The sequence below is a fragment of the Mesoplodon bidens genome, assembly GCF_964165515.1.
Source record: "Mesoplodon bidens genome assembly, chromosome: 10".
Lineage (NCBI taxonomy): Eukaryota > Metazoa > Chordata > Mammalia > Artiodactyla > Ziphiidae > Mesoplodon > Mesoplodon bidens.
This window is the reverse complement of record NC_138172.1, coordinates 8,434,318-8,452,203: the sequence shown is the minus strand read 5'-3', so window position 1 is coordinate 8,452,203 and position 17,886 is coordinate 8,434,318. Positions and strand designations below refer to the sequence as shown.

The 17,886-nt window shown below is 45.1% G+C and overlaps 1 protein-coding gene across 5 annotated transcripts in view; it reads right to left on the bottom strand.

Annotated features, from left to right (window-relative positions):
• Window positions 1-11,921: 11,921 nt before the first annotated feature.
• Window positions 11,922-17,886, bottom strand: part of RAD18 (RAD18 E3 ubiquitin protein ligase) — a 107,188-nt gene continuing 101,223 nt past the window's right edge. For all 5 annotated transcript variants that reach the window (XM_081245042.1, XM_081245043.1, XM_081245044.1 and 2 more), the window contains one exon: window positions 11,922-12,066. In XM_081245042.1, the coding sequence (XP_081101168.1) occupies window positions 11,964-12,066 (103 nt within the window). In that variant the 3' untranslated portion in view covers window positions 11,922-11,963. The remainder of the gene's footprint in view (window positions 12,067-17,886) is intronic.

Here is a 17,886-nt window from a genome sequence, read left to right as displayed (position 1 = left end):
CACTACGTCCAGTTCACATCTCGGTGCCCACAGTGCCCAGCTCTCCATCTTGTGCTCTGCGTTTGTCCACCTGAATCCACCAGAGCTTTGCACCAAGTAGCTGAGATCCAAGTGCCCACCTAGTGCATCCACATCCTGCTCCTCAGGGCCAACGCCTACACTCCTAGTTAAAAACAAAGTTACTGTGAAGCGAGGCGAGAGGTTGCGCCCTGCACCTGTCTGCTGGTTTCCAGCACAGGTGGACGGGGTCTGCATCCTTGAGATGTTACAGAGCAGCAGATGGAGGCACCTGGGCCACAGGGAGGGTCCCCTGAAGCTTCTCCCCCAGCCTCCAGCCCAGAGAGGGACAGGGTCACCCCCAAAGCAACTACCTCAGAAACACACAGAGCATGCAGGAGATGTGCTAATTCCTTAGCAAAGACTTAATCTTATAAACTGGTCCAAACCAGGTTGGTTACTGGTCATTCCTATGGGATGAGTGTTGCCCTGCCAGTGCTCAGGACTGCCAGACCCTTTGCTTCAGAATTCCTCTCCCTTCTTGCACACAACAGCCCGTGATGCAACTGAAGACAGAGCTCCTATCTCCCATCCCTGATTCTGAAGCTAAGGCCCGAAACTCCTGCATGGTTCTCCACATGACAGGGGGAATCCTCTCAGCCGCCTGGGTGGCCTCACTCATCCCAAAGAACTCTAGCTGGCCAGTGTTTTCCAAAAATAAGAGAGCAGAGCCCGATACTCCAGTGACGGCGTGTAGCCAAAGCAGAAAAGACGGGGACTTTCCCTTCCCCAGTTAGATGTTCAAGGAACCCACGGATGCATTAATTGTCCAAGCAACTATTCCAAACTTCCCAGTTTGGAAAGAGCATCAGCTTTGAAGTCAGTTCAGAGGTACATTCAAAACCCAGGTCAGCCACTCATCAGTCTGCTGTGTGACCTCGAGCAGGTCAAATCACCTCTCTGAGCTTCAGTTCCCTCATCTCTAAAATGTCCATCGTGATAGTGATCTCATAGGGTTGTTGGGACAATCTCATTAAAAGAGAACGCATTCCGGGAAGATCCCACATGCCGTGGAGCGGCTGGGCCCGTGAGCCATGGCCGCTGAGCCTGCGCGTCCGGAGCCTGTGCTCCGCAACGGGAGAGGCCACAACAGTGAGAGGCCCGCGTACCGAAAAAAAAAAAAAAAAAAAAAAAAAAAGAGAGAACGCATTCAAAGAACCCAGCATGGAACGTGAGCTCAATAAGTGGGAGCCACGACTCCTATTACCGCTAAAAGCATTAAACCCTAAGCTGTTTTCCCACATCCTGCGCCCCCCTCCTGTACCAACCACACCAAGGTGAGTAGAGGTCACAGAATGTCAGAGCGGAAACTGCTCTCAGATACCGACTTAGCTCCATGGCTCTAACTCCACTGGGAAGTCACTGGGAAGAATGACATCCTGTTGCCTGTGGGGTCAGCAGATTGACGGAGCCCACTCCCAGAACGAAAAGCTCAACAGGCGCAACTACGCTAAAGGCGCCAAGATGCTGGCTGCGTACCTGTACGGAGGGTCCCGGCTGAAGAACTGAGCACCGCCCTCGTCCCGCCACCTCGCGCTCTTCCCGTCGCTCAGGAACGCGGAAGCCCGTCTCTCTTTCCCTCTCGTCAGATTCTCCAGGCCTCCAGGAGTGGACGTGAGAGCACCCACCTGTCTAAGGATAGTTACCTATCCCGGCAGCGATAAATGTTCAGTCCCGGGGGCCTGTAAACGACCCTGGGTGACAGCTGAGTTCTCGGTGGTGTCTCAAGAAAATAGCCGAGGCCTAAAAGCACAAGTTCTTCTGTAGAAAGTTCTGGTCGATGTCCACTGGCCTAAAGAGAGGCCTTGGTGCTTCCTGATCCCACCTCTGCCCCCAGAGTCACGGTCGCACACACTTGGAACATTGAGTCGCGGGCACCTGGTGCCTCAAGGGCCACCCTTTCTGTCCCCGGCTGTCTCGGGCACATTCTGTCCTTTTCTCAAGACCTGAACCGTTACTGGTGTCCCACGTCTTCTCTTTATTACAATCCCTCAAAACCTAAACCTATTGGGAGGGTTACTTGGTCTCAATCCGAGTTGCTAAATAAAAAGTAAAAACTGAAAGAAAAAAATCCCCCACAAAAACCCTACCATCTCACAGGCCCAATCAGAGACCAATTAAATCAGGGCACAGGGTGCGGGCATCTGTGTTTTCTTAGACCAGTCTCCTCACTGTACAGGGGCGGACAGGACACCCAGAAAGGTGAAGCGAGTGTCTGCTGATCTCTTCCAGTGTGATACTGCGGCATCAGCCCCCGTTTCAGCTATCAGAATATCTTGGGGCCTCTGATTCTATCAGCCAATGTCGAGGTCCCTTCCGGCCAACAGGTTTGACTGGCTTGTCTTCCGTACCCTCACCGAGCCCTCTTCTGTGCAGACGGGACAAGCCCTTAAAAGCTTTGTGTGATGGGCAGAGCTGGGCAAGGAGGACGGGCACATCCCAGGGGGTAGGAACGGAGGGGCTACTCTCACCGCTGCCCGAATGCTCAGAGCCTTCTCCTCACGTCCTGGCCCAGCTCCCTGACGTCCAGCGCGAGCTGCTCTCCCAGGGAGAAGGCACTTCTCCCTTCCCACTGGCTGTTTCCCACTCTGGGGCCTTAGCCCCTGCCTCAGCCCCAGCACGAGTCGGAGGCCCCCCCCCACATTAAACAATTCAAGAGCTATTCACTGAGCACCTATGGGCCAGAGACTCTCCTAGGCACGGAGTTACTACAGTGAGGGGGCCGAGCTGGTAGCTGCCAGCGCGCAAGCCGCACGTCCGTAACCCGTCCCAGGAAGAGGCCACCCCTCGTCACCTCCTACCAGAGGCCCAACTACTTGCTAGGCAAGGGAGAGCCACTGGGGAGGCACACACTGGACAAACCAGAGCTGGTCTAGAGGAGCACAGAGTTCAGGGGGCGCAGACTCTCAGAAGTACGCGCGTTTCGGGAGGGGTTCCTTTTTAGCTGAGAAAACACGGCTGCAGAAGCGTGGCCTTCGCTGATTCCGAAGCCTGACGTAAGCAGCGTGCGCGCCTGGAGTGAAGCTGTTGCTGATTGGCTGTTAGGAGCCTCTGAAGTGAACGTGTTGCTGATTGGCTGAATTCAGTTCGGAAGCGTGGGCTTGGGTGTATGGCTGGTGGGGGAGGTATAGCTACCGTACTGCGAGGAACTATGGCCTGAGTCAGTCTATTCTCTTTTTTTCATTTGTAAACTTTTTAACCTTTTTTTTTTTTTTTTTAAGGGAAGTATAGTTAATTTACAGTGTTATTCTTGTCTTGATGTTAGCGTATGGGAACTTCCCCCATCCCGAGTCCGCCTCTGGGTCCTTTCTCAGCCAAGTCTGGGTTCTGAAAGGGGGACACCCCAATACCTAAATTCAGGAAGCTCACGGTCTGCTTAGGAATTCGGGGCACACTCCTAAAAATGGAACCAGTGGGCCCAGGCGTGGTGTTCATTCAGCAAACGATTATGGTATGAACTCCAGCTGTGTTTTAGTCCATGTGGAAGCACCGGTGGCCACACAGAGCCCTAAACTCAAGGCCAATAGGAGAAGGGTCAAGAGCAAAATACATAAATAAAATAAAATAGGGCTTTGGAATCGAAGCATCTCTGAATGAAAAGCTGACAGGAACCTGAGCGTGTGTGCTCCAGCCTCCTCGTTTAAAGGGTAGGAAAACCTGATTCCCAGAGGACGTAACTGACACGCCCATGTTCATAAAGCACGTCAGTTGACAAAGTGGGACCCAGGTATCCTGACTCCTGGTCCACTTCTTTACTGAAACCTACTGCCCATGAACAAGGAGAAAGGACGAGCTGACTGCTCTCATGTAAGGTAATGGGGGAAAGCCTCATGGGGCAGCTGGGGCTGCACCTGGGCTTTGAGGGGAAGGGCATGACGAGCAAAGGCATGGGTACAGAACCCCCTTGCACCTGCTCATCCAGGCACCCCATTTCCTCACACCAGCCCCACTGTTTTTCTCCTGCCTCTGCCCTGGTGCCTGGCTTCCTCTTGCTGGAGTATTCACACCTGGAGCCCTGAATTCCAGAAGGCACATCAACCGGGATTTCTAAATTGCATTTGCTGCCTGTCCCACTGGGGAAAGAGCGCGATGAGAGGACACCAGGGAGGTCCCCAGGTATTGGGCAGGCACCCAGGGCCTCCCCTCCTCCCCTTGCTCTGGAGCAGCTCTTCCACCGTCCTCTACAGATGCTCATGTGGGGCGAGCAGCAACAGCCCACTTGCTGGCAGCGGCAGCCACAGGCTGGGAGTGGCCTGCGACCCGAGAGCGGTTATGGAGGCAAAGCCTGTCCTTGATGCTCACAGACACCCTCCGCCCCTTCGTATCTGAGCCTGCCCCCACCCTGCTCCGTGGCTCCTCCCAAAGCCCCAACCCCTCCCCCAAACCTGCTCTCTGATGTAGCCCTCCTTCCCTCTTGCAGAAGGACACATGTCCAGGTGCTGGAGATAAAGAAAAACATCAAGGTGGATCCTGTGCCCTCAAGTAATCACGAACAAGTCAGAAAAAGAGATCTAACGAATATATATGAAAGCCGAACAACATGGCAGGTGCTGTGCTGGGCACTTCCCATGTTTTATTTACCACTGCTGAGAGGTAGAGAGGGTTTGTGGTGGACAGAACCCTAAGATGGCGCCCCCCAATTCCCATCCCCTGGCTCGCCCCTCTGATGGGACTTCCCTTGCCAATTCCTGCTGTCATCCTCTACTTTTCAGGGCTAACACCTTGGCTACTTGGAGACAGAAGCTGGAAGAGCTGAGCAACAGGAACAAGCTGTGCTTTCACATCTGGCAGGGACACGGAGGTTCCCCAGGGAAGCTGAGAACAGCTGTCCCGGAAGTGAGCAAGGAGATGGCACCAGCTGGCCAGCGGTGGCAGGGGGGCGGGGGAGGGGGCAGGAATCCGCACCGCTCCAGCTCCTACCGTGGGTGATGCCTTGGCCGCTGCACAACCCAGTGCTCGCTGCTCACTTCAGACTGGCAGGAAGCAGGTAAGGGAGACGTTCCTTCAAAATTATCAGCTCCCTGCAATTCCCTACTCCAGGCCTCCTTGACCTAGAAAAACAGACCAGCGGAGAACAGTGCCCCCATCTGGACTCACAGAGAGACTTTATCCAGCTCTTCAGGAAGCCACGGGAGGAGAAATGAAAAGGGCAGAACAAGCAAGGCCATGTGCACTTTCAATCAGTCCTGGCTCCCAGAATGTTCTAGCAGGAGGGGGGTCTGAAGATCATTTTGCTGCTGAGAAGACTAAGGCCAGAGAAGGAAAATGATTTGCCCTGAATCACACAGGCGAGTTGTGGCAGAGCCTGGCTTATGGCCCAAGTCTCCTCTGCCTCCTGTAATCAAGCCTCTGTATTTCTTCCTTACCCCCCCACAACGTGTGCGTGCCTATGTGCGTGTACATACACACAAACATATAATATACGTACATACAGACACATACACACTTATATAGGATTCTCAAAGAATGCATTCTAGAGACGATTTAGAAAATGTAGAAAACAAGAAAATTGATATTCAGCCAAAATGCCAAAATTCAGAAACCGTATGTTGGGGTATTTTATTTTCTCTATGCATACACATATTGATGTATGTTGAAGCATTGGAATTTACTATAGATATGGATTGGCAATCTCTTTACTTGTTACATTAGCAAGTTACATCTATAAATATCTTCCAAAACATTTAACAGCTTTAAAATACAACATTTTAATGCATGTAATGCATGTACCACATTTATTTAACTATTTCCCTGTGGATGATCTTGAGATTATTTTTATTATTTTACAATTTAAGTGACAAGGCAATTGTTACTTACAAGGCAATTTGGGCAACTTTCACTTCCAGCCAAAGAGAAGTCACAGGGATCAGATTTACTCTGTCACTTGAACAAAAAAATTTTTTAAACATTTTGAAAACACAGGGCACATGCAAAAAAAAGTTTGTAAAATAGCAATTTTCAAGAAGGTTGCCATTGGGTGATAAAGGACGGTGATCCTTGAGAGACGGGAAACCACCAGGTGCGTGAGCCCTTCAGCTGCCCCAGGTAAGTGCCTTGGGAGAGTTTCCAGGGGGTGCAGGGAAGGGAGACCCCGGTGGAGCTTGATGAGCTCCCTGAGTTGAGTAGATGGAGCTGGGAATCCAGGGAGACCAGCTAGACAGAGATACAGAGAGGAGATTTCTGCAGAGAGCAAACCCTGGAGACCCGCAGAGAGTCTGCCCTAAGTCTTTAGGGGAATATTAATTAGCACGTGTGAGGAAACTACTGGAGGCTGGCAAAAAACTATTGGGAAGGATTCGCGGCATCCGTGCCTAGCAGTCACGTACAGCTGGACACAGCCTATTGTCACCAGCCAGACTGGAAAAGTCACAATTCACAGGGCATTCAGTTGAGTCGTCAGGAAGGTCTTGCCTCAATAGGAGGAAAAAATTAGCCCTAGACTGAGCCTTTTCTGAGCACACCAAAAATACCTTAAAAGCAAGAACCAAAAGAATCAAATTGTTTCCACATAACTCAACTGTTTCCCAGAACAATGATCCAAATTATTTGGAAGAGAAACATTCAGCATCCAACAAGGTATGATTCACAATGTCTGGCATCCAATAACAAATTACCAAGCAGGCAAAGAATCAGGAAAACACAACCCATGATGTGGGAGTAAAGTAATTGATTAAAAGTGACCCAGGTCTAACACATATATTAGAATTAGCAGACAGGACATTAAAACAGTTATTCTATCAGAATTCCATGTGTCCAGATAATGAACTAAGTAGAGACACTGAAGATGTAAAAAGATCCAAATCAAACTTCTAGAGATGAAAACTACAGTGTTTGAGATGAAGAGTACAGTGGAGGTGATTAAAGGCAGATCAGACATTTCAGAAAAGATGAAATAACTTGAAGTGTAGCAACAGAAGGTATACAAAATGAAACACAGAAAAACAGAATTTTAAAAAATGAAAAGAGCATCAGTGAACTATGGGACAACTTAATGGCCTAATATAAATGTAACTGGAATGAATCCTCAAAGGAGAGGAATGAGAGGGGAGGACAGAAGAAAATAATGGTCAAAATTTTCCACATTTGATGAAAATGATAAACCCACATATCCAAAGACCTCAATAAACCCCAAGAAACATGAAGAAAACATCACCAATGCATATTATTATTATTAAATTGTTCAAATCTAATAAAAAAGAGAAAATCTTAAAAACAGCCAGAGAAAAAAGACGTTACAAACAGAAAGGACAATGACAAGGATGACAGAAACTTTCTCACAGGAAACAAATCAAGTGACAAGAAAAAAAAAAGTCAACTCACAATTCTATACTTAACTAACATTTCTTTCAAAATCAAAAGTGAAATGAAGACATACAAAAGCTGAACAAAATTATCACCAGCAGAAGAAATATTAAAGAAAGTCCTTCAAGTGGAAGGAAAATGATACTAGATAGAAATGTGGATATATACAAAGGAATAATGAGCATGAAAAATGGTAACTACATAGATTAACAGACATGATTTTTTGCTTATTATATAAATCCCTTTAAAAGATCATTTACAGTCTAAACAACAATAACAATGTAGTACGGTGTTTATAACATATGTAAAAGTAAACTGTATAACAGCAATAATATAAAGGTGGGGGGGTGGATAAATGGAAGCATCAGAAGATTCTTATATTACACCTGAAGTAGTATAATACTTGAAAGTAGGCTGTGATAAAAATGACTACCATAAACCCTAAATCAACCACTAAAATAACAAAATAAGGAGCTATAGCTAATAAATCACCAAAGGAGATAAAATGGAATAAAAAATAATTAATCCAAATAAAGAAGAAAAAGAAGAAAAAAAGGAATAAAGAACAGATGGGACAAAATAGAAAACAATAGCACAATGACAGACTTAAACATGACCACACCAACAATCACATTAAATATAAAGGTTTTAAACACACCAATTAAAAGGCAGAAATTGCAACTGTCAGACTGGATAACAAAACAACACCAACTATATATGCTGTCTACAAGAAATGTACTTTAAATATAAAGGCACAAACAGAAACAGACTCGGGAATTCCCTGGTGGTCCAGTGGTTAGTTAAAGCTCTGTGCTCTCACTCCTGAGGGCCTGGGTTCAATCCCTGGTTGGGAAACTAAAATCCCACAAGCTGCATGGTGTGGCCAGAAACAAAACAAACAAATAAACAAAAACCCAAACAGACTCAAAGTACAGAGAACAAACTGGTGGTTACCACTGAGGAGAGGGAAGGGGGAGGGGCAAGACAGGGGCAGGAGATTAAGAGGTATAAACTACTATATATAAAATAGGGACTCCCCTGGTGGTGCAGTGGTTAAGAATCCACCTGCCAATGCACAGGACACGGGTTTGAGCCCTGGTCCGGGAAGATCCCACATGCCACAGAGCAACTAAGCCCATGCGCCAACAACTACTGAGCCTGCGCTCTAGAGCCCGTGAGCCACAACTACTGAGCCCTCGTGCCACAACTACTGAAGCCCGTGTGCCTAGAGCCCGTGCTCTGCAACAAGAAGCCACTGCAATGAGAAGCCCACGCACTGCAACAAAGAGTAGCCCCAGCTTGCCGCAACCAGAAAAAGCCCACGTGCAGCAATGAATACCCAACGCAAAGTAAGTAATAAATAAATAAATTAATTAAAAAAAATTAAAAAACCAAACTGTATAATTCACAATATTAATAAACTAAAAAATAAAAACCATATAATCATCTCAGTAAATACAGAAAAAGCATTTGACAAAATTCTATAACCATTTCTGATTTTTTAAAAATTCTCAGCAAACTAGGAGTAGAAGCAAATATTCCCAATGTGATTCAAAGCATTTATCTGGTAGAGAATTTATATCCAGAATAAAAGACATCCAGATTGGAAAGGAAGAAATACAAAAGTCTTTACATGATTACATGATTCTCTATTAGAGAAAATCGAATGGAATCTACAAAAAAGCTACCAAACTTATAACTGAGTTTAGCAAGATTGCTCGATACACAATTAATATGCAAAAATCATTTCTATCTCTCTAACCTATCAATACACAATCAGAAGCTGAAATTTTAAAAATGATACAATTAACTCTTACAATGCAATAATTTTTAAAAAACCCAATTTTAAAATGGGCAAAAGATATAAATAGACATTTTTCCAGAGAAGACATAGAAATGGCCAAAAAGCACATGAAAAGATGCTCAATGTCATTAGCTATTGAGAAAATGCAAATCAAAACCACAATGAGATACCACTTCACACCCACTAGCATGGCCATAATAAAAAAGACAGATAATCACAAGTGTTGGCAAGGACATGGAGAAATTGGAAGACTAATAAAGTGCTAGTGGGCAAATTGTGAAGCCACTTTGGAAAACAGTTTGGCAGTTAAATATAAAATATTAAGCACAGAGTTACCATATAATCTAGAAATGCCATTCGTAGGTATACACCCAAGACAAATAAAAACATGTTCACACAAAAACTTGTACACAAATGCTTACAGGCACACCATTAACAATAGTGAGAATAAACTGAAACAACCCAAATATCCATCAGCTGATGAATGGATAAACAAAATGTGGTATATCCCATACAATGAAATACTATTCCACAATAAAAAGAAATGAAGGACTGATAAATGCTACAACATGTATGACCTTGAATACATTAGGCTGAGTGAAAGAAGTCAGACCCCAAAGACCATGTATTGTATGATTCCATTGATAGGAAACATACAGAATAAGGAAATATAGAAACAGAAAGTAGGTTAGTTGTTGTCTAGGGCTAGGAAGGATGGGAGAGTTGGGGGGTGACGAATAAGGGGACCATAGGCAACAAAAGTGTTCTAAAATTGATTATGGTGATGGTCTCTAAGTATAATTGTAAGTTTTAAATGGGTGAATTGTATGTTGAGTGAACTGTATCTCAATGAAGCTGTTAAAGAAACAAGCAAGCAAAGTTGATGTGGTCTCCAAGTGGTAGGATTCCCAGGAATTTGTTCTGAGTCCTACATGAATCTACACAAAGCCATGGATGAGACCCAGTTGATGTTTCCTCCCCTTTCGACTTCTCCATCCCTCCTGTTCCCTAAATTACAAGTCTCAGAAGCCTAGATATTAGTTAGTAACTCACCACCTGAGCCCTCAGGAAGGTAGGTGGCAGCTTCAGATCCTCCTCAGCACAGTGCCTCCAAGGAACTTGCTGGCAGGCCCTCACAGAGCAGGAGCCACTTCAGTTCAGCCACAAAGCAGGATTTTCAGAGGCTGGGCAAGGCAATTGCACACCTCTTCTTTCCCACAGGTCAGTGGTCTGAAGGGTGAGCCGTGCTGGCTGCCAAGCCAAGATTACAGGGAAGGATGCCTGCTCCCACCCCTCCAAATACAGTGGAGCACGTCTGCCCCAGCCTGACCCATGGCTGCCTGGGAGAGGGTGGGAGTGGGGCATCACAGGATGGAGGCGGGGGTGGAGTGTTGCCTCCAACATGCTGGGACCAGAGAGGGGAGCCCATGGCGCCTGCAAGAGTTGCAAAGGTGGCACACGAGAGAAGGTGTGGCATTCTAACAACTTCTTGAAGCCGGAGCAGGCTGCCCCACTTACCTGCATGGCTGCCCAGAATCCTTTCCAGGCAAAAGCCTTGCCTCTTCGGTAAGCAGAGAAGAAATTGAGAAATGCCCGGCCATCTGGGAGCCAATGGAAGAGCACCTGCCCGGGTACTCCTTCCGAATTCTAGGTGCTGTTTTAAACAGCAGGGTTCCAGCCACCTCCTCCTTCCAGGAGCTCAGTGGGAGCCAGGATGGCTACCCTGAGGTGCTGGGACACTTGGCCCAGGGCAGGATCAGGCCCTCCACCCCCAAACCAACAGCAGGGTCTTCCTGGACTCTGGTGAAGTGGCTCTGCTGCCACCAGGACACAGGCAGCCCCAGAGCTGCTGGCACCGGTGGCAGGGGACTGGCTCTGAAATGCCAAAGACAGGCATTAGGAACTCTGGAAGGAACTGGGAACTGGGGGACATTTTGCACAGAGAGAACAATTTCTGATCAACCCTTTCCAATGATTTGTAGCTTGTACTCAATCATTCACAGGAGACTGTTTCAAGGACTTTATTTTAAATTCATATAGAGTCTATTCAGTGACAAAATTCATTTATTGTATTCTTTCCATTTAATAGCTGGGATTCAAAGTGTTAAAGATTTGATTTACCCACGTGAAAAAAAGACGAAGGAATCATTTGTAAGAGGCATTTCTGAAGAATATGCCTAATGTTTCAAAGTTACTGTTGTGTGCCTTTAGGTTATGGTACTAACATCCTACTCCAAGTAAAGTGTAAGATACGGGTCTAACTAACAACCACACGAAACTCGGGCAACAACCATCCTGAAACAGCTGTAACACGCACACCGGCCTCCAGGCCTCGCGTGCTCACACTCACGGAGGACTTGAGTTAGGACATCTTGCCTTTCCAGGAACACAGGGGCTCTGAATGCCTCAACTGCTCCTTGTGGTAGAGGGGTTAAAGGATCCTTTTCTGAAGTTGGCTTCTCCATGGAAGAGGAGAATGGCTTAAGGACATTCTGAAATTTAGAAACAAAATCACACAAAACCCTTCTGCCAAAAAGTCTCTGTCCTCTGCAAAGCTGGTGAACGTGTGGATGCCAGTATTTTTAGAGAGAGATGTTTTAGGGGCAGGAGGTAACTGACCAAGTGAGGATGCTTTGTAAGGTTTTTTTTTTTTCCTGGAAAGGCAGAAAAGAATAAAAATCAGTTAAACATAATATTTAGAATGTAACATCTTCACTTCGGCATCTATGAATATGAAATCACCATGGCAACAAAAGTACCATCTTCTGATGACTGCACTGGGAAAGTAAACAAACCCACACTAATTCCTGTTCCGCTTATTTCTTGGCTCAAGCTCAGCACTTTCGGCTGACCTCGTGCGACGATTCTGTCTGGGACTTATTTCTGTGTCTTGAAGATCATATCTGAAAATGGAAAAAACAAAACGGCAGCTTAGAAAATGATGCTCACTATTATTCCACAGCAGTTTCTAGTTTACAAGCCCCTTCCCGTGTGTTTTCATGTGATCCTCCAAATAGCCTTCTACTTCACTGACAAGTCTGCTATGATAATTATTATGACTTTTATTATTATTTCCACTGCACAACTGAGAAAACAGTTGACTTAGCAAAGATCACAGGTCATAAGTGACAGAGTTAGGAAGTGAACTCCTTTCTTCTGAATCAGAATCGAGCAGCTTTACGCTTCTGCTTCAGAGGCAGAAAGCTGCAGAAAATGTGCTTCCATCCTAACAAGACGAAGCCAGAGAGTCGAACAAAATCATAACTTATCTTGATCCTGTCAGACAGTTGAGGTTGTGAGGGAACCAAGAAAACAAAATCCCCTCCCAAGAGAGATGAGCCACACGCATCCTTTCACTTCAGGCAGAGCATCGGAGAAAGGGGTGGCTGCCGCACAAGCAGGTGGGAAGACGAAAGTTGACGTTTTCTGGGTTCTGCAGCACAGCCTGGTGCTGCGGGCCCCCGACACCGGAGCCTCGGCAGCACTCCTTGAGACACTGACAGAGGACAGGACGCTGAAGAGGGCCCACGTGGGGCACAAGGGTAAAGCAGAGGATGGGGAGCGGCAGGGGTCAGGCCCTGCCTGATTTCCCAGGTTTGTCAGTGGAGTAGAAGGCTATTTGGAGGATTAAATGAAAACGCATGGGAGGGCACTTATAAACTAGAAAATGATGTAGAGAATAATAAGAGATGATTTAAAGTATATGGGAGGGGCTTCCCTGGTGGCACAGTGGTTAAGAATCTGCCTGCCAATGCAGGGGACACAGGTTCAAGCCCTGGTCTGGGAAGATCCCACATACCATGGAGCAACGAAGCCCCTGTGCCACAACTACTGAGCCTGCGTGCCACAACTACTGAAGCCCGCAAGCTTAGAGCCCGTGCTCCGCAAGAAGAAAAGCCACTGCAATGAGAAGCCCGTGCACCGCAACGAAGAGTAGCCCCTGCTCGCCGCAACCAGAGAAAGCCTGTGCGCAACAACAAAGACCCGATGCAGCCAAAAATAAATAAATAAATAAATAAAATAAAAATTAAAATAAATAAAGTATATGGGAAGATGTGCATAGGTTAAATGCAAATATTACACCATTTTATATATGGGACTTGAGTATCTATGGATTTTGGTACCTGCAGCAGTGGGGGGCAGGGTCCTGGAACCAATCCCCCATGGATTCTGAGGAATAACTGTCATCTCAATATTGAGTCTTTCTTACACCTGCTCAAATCTGTTGTTGAGCCTCTTAGTGAAATTTTCATTTCAGCTATTTTGTTTTTCAACTCCAGAATGTCTATTTTTAAAAAATAATTTCTATTTCTTTATTGGTATTCTGTATTTGGTGAGACACTGTTCTCATACATCCCTTTAGTCCTTTGATCAGAGTCAAAACAGCTGATTTCATTGGTTGCTTCTGCCCCGCACCTGTGTGTATAGGCCACAGTTTCTTGTTTCTTTATGTCTAATATTTTGTTGAAAACTGGACATTTTTACCAGTATACTGTGGCAACTATGGGAATTAGATTTTCCTCCTTCCTCAGCGTCTGTTCATGTTGGTGTCTGCTGCTGTTTGTTAAGTGACTTTCTGAGCTCCTGTAAATATACATTCTTTGTTGTGTGAGACCACTGACGTGTCTGCTACATGAGCTTAGTGGTCAGCTAATGATTACATAGAACTTTCCCTAATTGCCTGGAACCAATATAACACAGAAGCCCTTGTGACAATCAGTCTTTGCCAAGGGACTCTGTGTTGGGGCATGCATTCAGCACTTGGGGGACAACTCTGCCTTAGCCTCTCCTTTCAGCTTGCATGGAGCCTCATAGTCAGCTCAAGGTGAGAGATTAGGACCCTCTCAGGTCTCTCCTGAGCACACACACAGCCCTAAGAATGCATGTGACCTTCCAGAGCCACAGTAATACATCAGAGCTGGTCAAAGCCCCGATGGAAATCTTATTTTCCAGCTTTTCCTCTAAGCTTTTTGCTTAACATATTGTTTGCCCCAACTGTTATCTACCTCAGATGGCTATGAAGTTAATCAATTGTCTCTAATAATTGTTTTAAACAAACACCTCAGGGGAAAAAGAGGCTTTCACACTGGGTGAGCTCCAAGTCAGGTAAAGTAAACACAGTCTTGTAAGTGGGAGTCCTCCAGGAAACCACCAGACAGATCAAATAATAATTCTCTGGGAATAAGGCTGTGAAGGAGCTCCAACTCCGTTCTGCCTTTTCTGCCGGCTGCCAGGCTGCTGGTCCTCATCAAGACAGCACACTACTGGCTCCCAAGGCCATTGTCGGGCTAGAGAGAGGGGGATGGGAACAGGGGAAGTCAAATCACCACAAAGCTCACTGTTCTAATTAAAATTCAGATATTTTTCCTGAAGAAATGCTCCTTGGATTGCTGCTGTCTTTGGTTAATTTTCAGTTTTGAAAAAGTTGATTCTGACAAGTTTTGCCAATTTTTTCATTGCTTTTATGGAGAGAATTTCCAGACGTCCTTATTTCACAACGTCTCCTGAATGTTTTCTCCTTTATCTTTTCTTTTCCCCCCAGCTTTTAACTCATGGTCTTAATACCTGTAAACTTTCACAAGTCAAATTTCTCATCTTTTTTTTCCCTAAATAAATTTATTTACTTATTTATTTATTTATTTTTGGCTGTGTTGGGTCTTCGTTGCTGCACGCGGGCTTTCTCTAGTTGCAGCGAGCAGGGGCTACTCTTTGTTGCGGTGTGCGGGCTTCTCATTGCGGTGGCTCCTCTTTGTTGCGGAGCACGGGCTCTAGGCATGTGGGCTTCAGTAGTTGTGGCATGTGGGCTCAGTAGTTGTGGCTCGCGGGCTCTAGAGCACAGGCTCAGTAGTTGTGGCACACGGGCTTAGTTGCTCCGTGGCATGTGGGATCTTCCCGGACCAGGGCTTGAACCCGTGTCTCCTGCATTGGCAAGCAGATTCTTAACCACTGCGCCACCAGGGAAGTCCCAAATTTCTCATCTTAATATTTTATTGACATTTATTTATTTGGCTTCTGGGTTTTGTTTTGTTTTTTTTTAATGGGATGTTCCCTCTTATATTTAACTTCTATAAAATTACTGTTACTTTGCTCTCTTACCTTGTTTTTAATTTCCTTCTAAAATTTTAAATAATGTGTTTCTCCCATATTTCCCCTCTTTGATTTGCCTTCACAATAGCTGGCAACAAACATGGCTATAGTGTTAGTGGCAGAAGCAGCCTCTACCATAAGCATGGGCTTGAAGCAGAGTCTCTAGCAAGCAAGGATCTCAAGGTTCTCCCAGAGTAATTCTCTAAAATACCTCATCCTCAAAGATGCAGGAATCCTAATAGGATAAACCACCTCAAGATTTTTTTCCCAAGCATGTAACACACTTATTTACTAGAATGATGACACTTAATAACATGGCCCAAACACAACAGGCTTTTAAATTCTTATCCTCTGGAAGGTATAATCAATGGATTTTTGAGCAAACTTTGCCAACTGCATGCTGTCAGCCAACTGGGGATACTCCTGTGGAGGACCATGGTGAGAGGCATCAGGAAGCCCTGAATCTACTGAATACAGAAGCCATACCTGGGAGATGTGGCCATCTATTACCAGCCTGCTTCCAGTATACACTATTACCAGGATGATTTACCTGGGCAGAATACGGGCCATTTAAACAGGGAAGAGGTTTCTGATTATTCTTTTTTCTTTTTTGGAAACACAAGATTGGTTGTTTCCCTGCTGTGAGTACTTTCAATTTTTTAAGCACTGTATGGGGCAAAGGGCCTGTCCAGAATACTAGTGCATAAGCTTGAAGAGGGACCAAAAACGGACAAGTATTACATGGAAGGAAAGTTACAGGCCAGTTTCTCAACATAACAACAAAACATCTTAAACAAAATATTAAGAAACCAAGTCTAGCAACATATAAAAGAGTTAATACACCATCAACAAATTAGGTTTATTTCAAGAATGCAATCTTGACTTAACATGCGAAAAATCAATGTAATTCACCACATTAACAAAATAAAGGAGAAAAATCACATATTCATCTCAATATATTCAATAGAAAACATAAAAAACACTTGAAAATATTCAACATCCATTTATATTAAAAACTAGGGGGCTTCCCTGGTGGCGCAGTGGTTGAGAGTCCGCCTGCCGATGCAGGGGACACGGGTTCGTGCCCCGGTCTGGGAAGATCCCACATGCCGCGGAGCAGCTGGGCCCGTGAGCCATGGCTGTTGAGCCTGTGCGTCCGGAGCCTGTGCTCCGCAACGGGAGAGGCCACAACAGTGAGAGGCCCATGTAACGCAAAAAAAAAAAAAAAAAAAACTAGGAATATAAGGTAAAAATATTGACTGCTTTCCCACTAAGATTGGGAATAAGAAAAGGATACCCTTATTACCACTTCTAATTAACGTCTAAGTAGCAGTCCTAACCTGTTCAGTTAAGCATTAACAAAGACTTTAGAAAAGGTATTATATTGAGATGACATGGTTATAGATGTTGAAAAAAAACACAACCCTATAGGGTATTAGAATTATTAAGTAAACTTATCAAAATTCGTGAATACAGGGTTAATGTAAAAATTTAATTTGCTTCATATATTAGCAACAAGCAATTAGAAAATAGTAAACAAACAACAAAAGAATACTATTTTTAATAACATACTTATCAGAGGAATGCAAATTTAAATCACAATGAGACGCCACTAGACCCTCTGGAGGAGAATGACTAAAATGAAAAACTAAGAATGCCAAGCATTGATGAGGACATGGAACTTCTGGACCGCCCACTGTTGATGGGAGTTTAAATCGGCGTGAGCACTTTGGAAAAATGTTTGGGAGAAGCTACTGGATACATGCACATCCTAACACCCAGCTATACCACTCCTCAGTGTATACTCAAAAGAAACAAAAGCACATGCACCAAAGGACATTTAACAGTTATGTTCCTGACAACCTTATTCATGACAGCCAAAAACTCGAAAAGATATATCTAGCAAAAGTAGTATGGGTAAATAAATGGTGACTTATTCATACAGTGGAATATTACAGAGCAGAGGTTCTCAAACTTTGGCCTGCAGCAGGATCACCTGAGGACTTCTTAAAACACAGGTTGATGGGCCCCATCCCCAGAGTTTCTCATTCAGAAGGTCTGGTGTGGGGCTCAAGAATTTCCCTTTCTAATATATTCCCAGGTGATACAAACGCTGCTGGTCAGGAAACCACACTTTGAAAACCACTGCTCTAGATAAAGCAGTGAAAAATAACAAACTACCGTCATTTGCAACCATGGAAAAATCTCAAACATGTAATGTTGTCTCCAAGAGTGCACACTATACGATTCCATTTATATGAAATTTAAAACCAGGCAAAATTAACCCATGGTGATGGAAGTCAGAACTGTGCTTACCTCTGGGAGGAGGCATGAGAAGGCTCTTAGAATGCCAGGAATGTTCCACGTTCACATCTGGGTGGTGACCTTGGTGGCCCGCCATGATCCACACCTCCTGCCTCTGTGCAATCCCCTTCCCTAGCGTCTGGGGCTGGCCCTGTGACTTACTTTAACCAACAGGATGTGGCCGAAGTGATACAGCACAAGTTTCAGGACTAAGTCTTAAGAAGGCTAAGAAATTTTTGTATTTGCACCTCTTGGGAGCTGTATCAGTCTGGGTCCAGTCAGGACCATGATAACTTGAACAGAAAAGTTTAGTATAAAGAATTACTAACTGT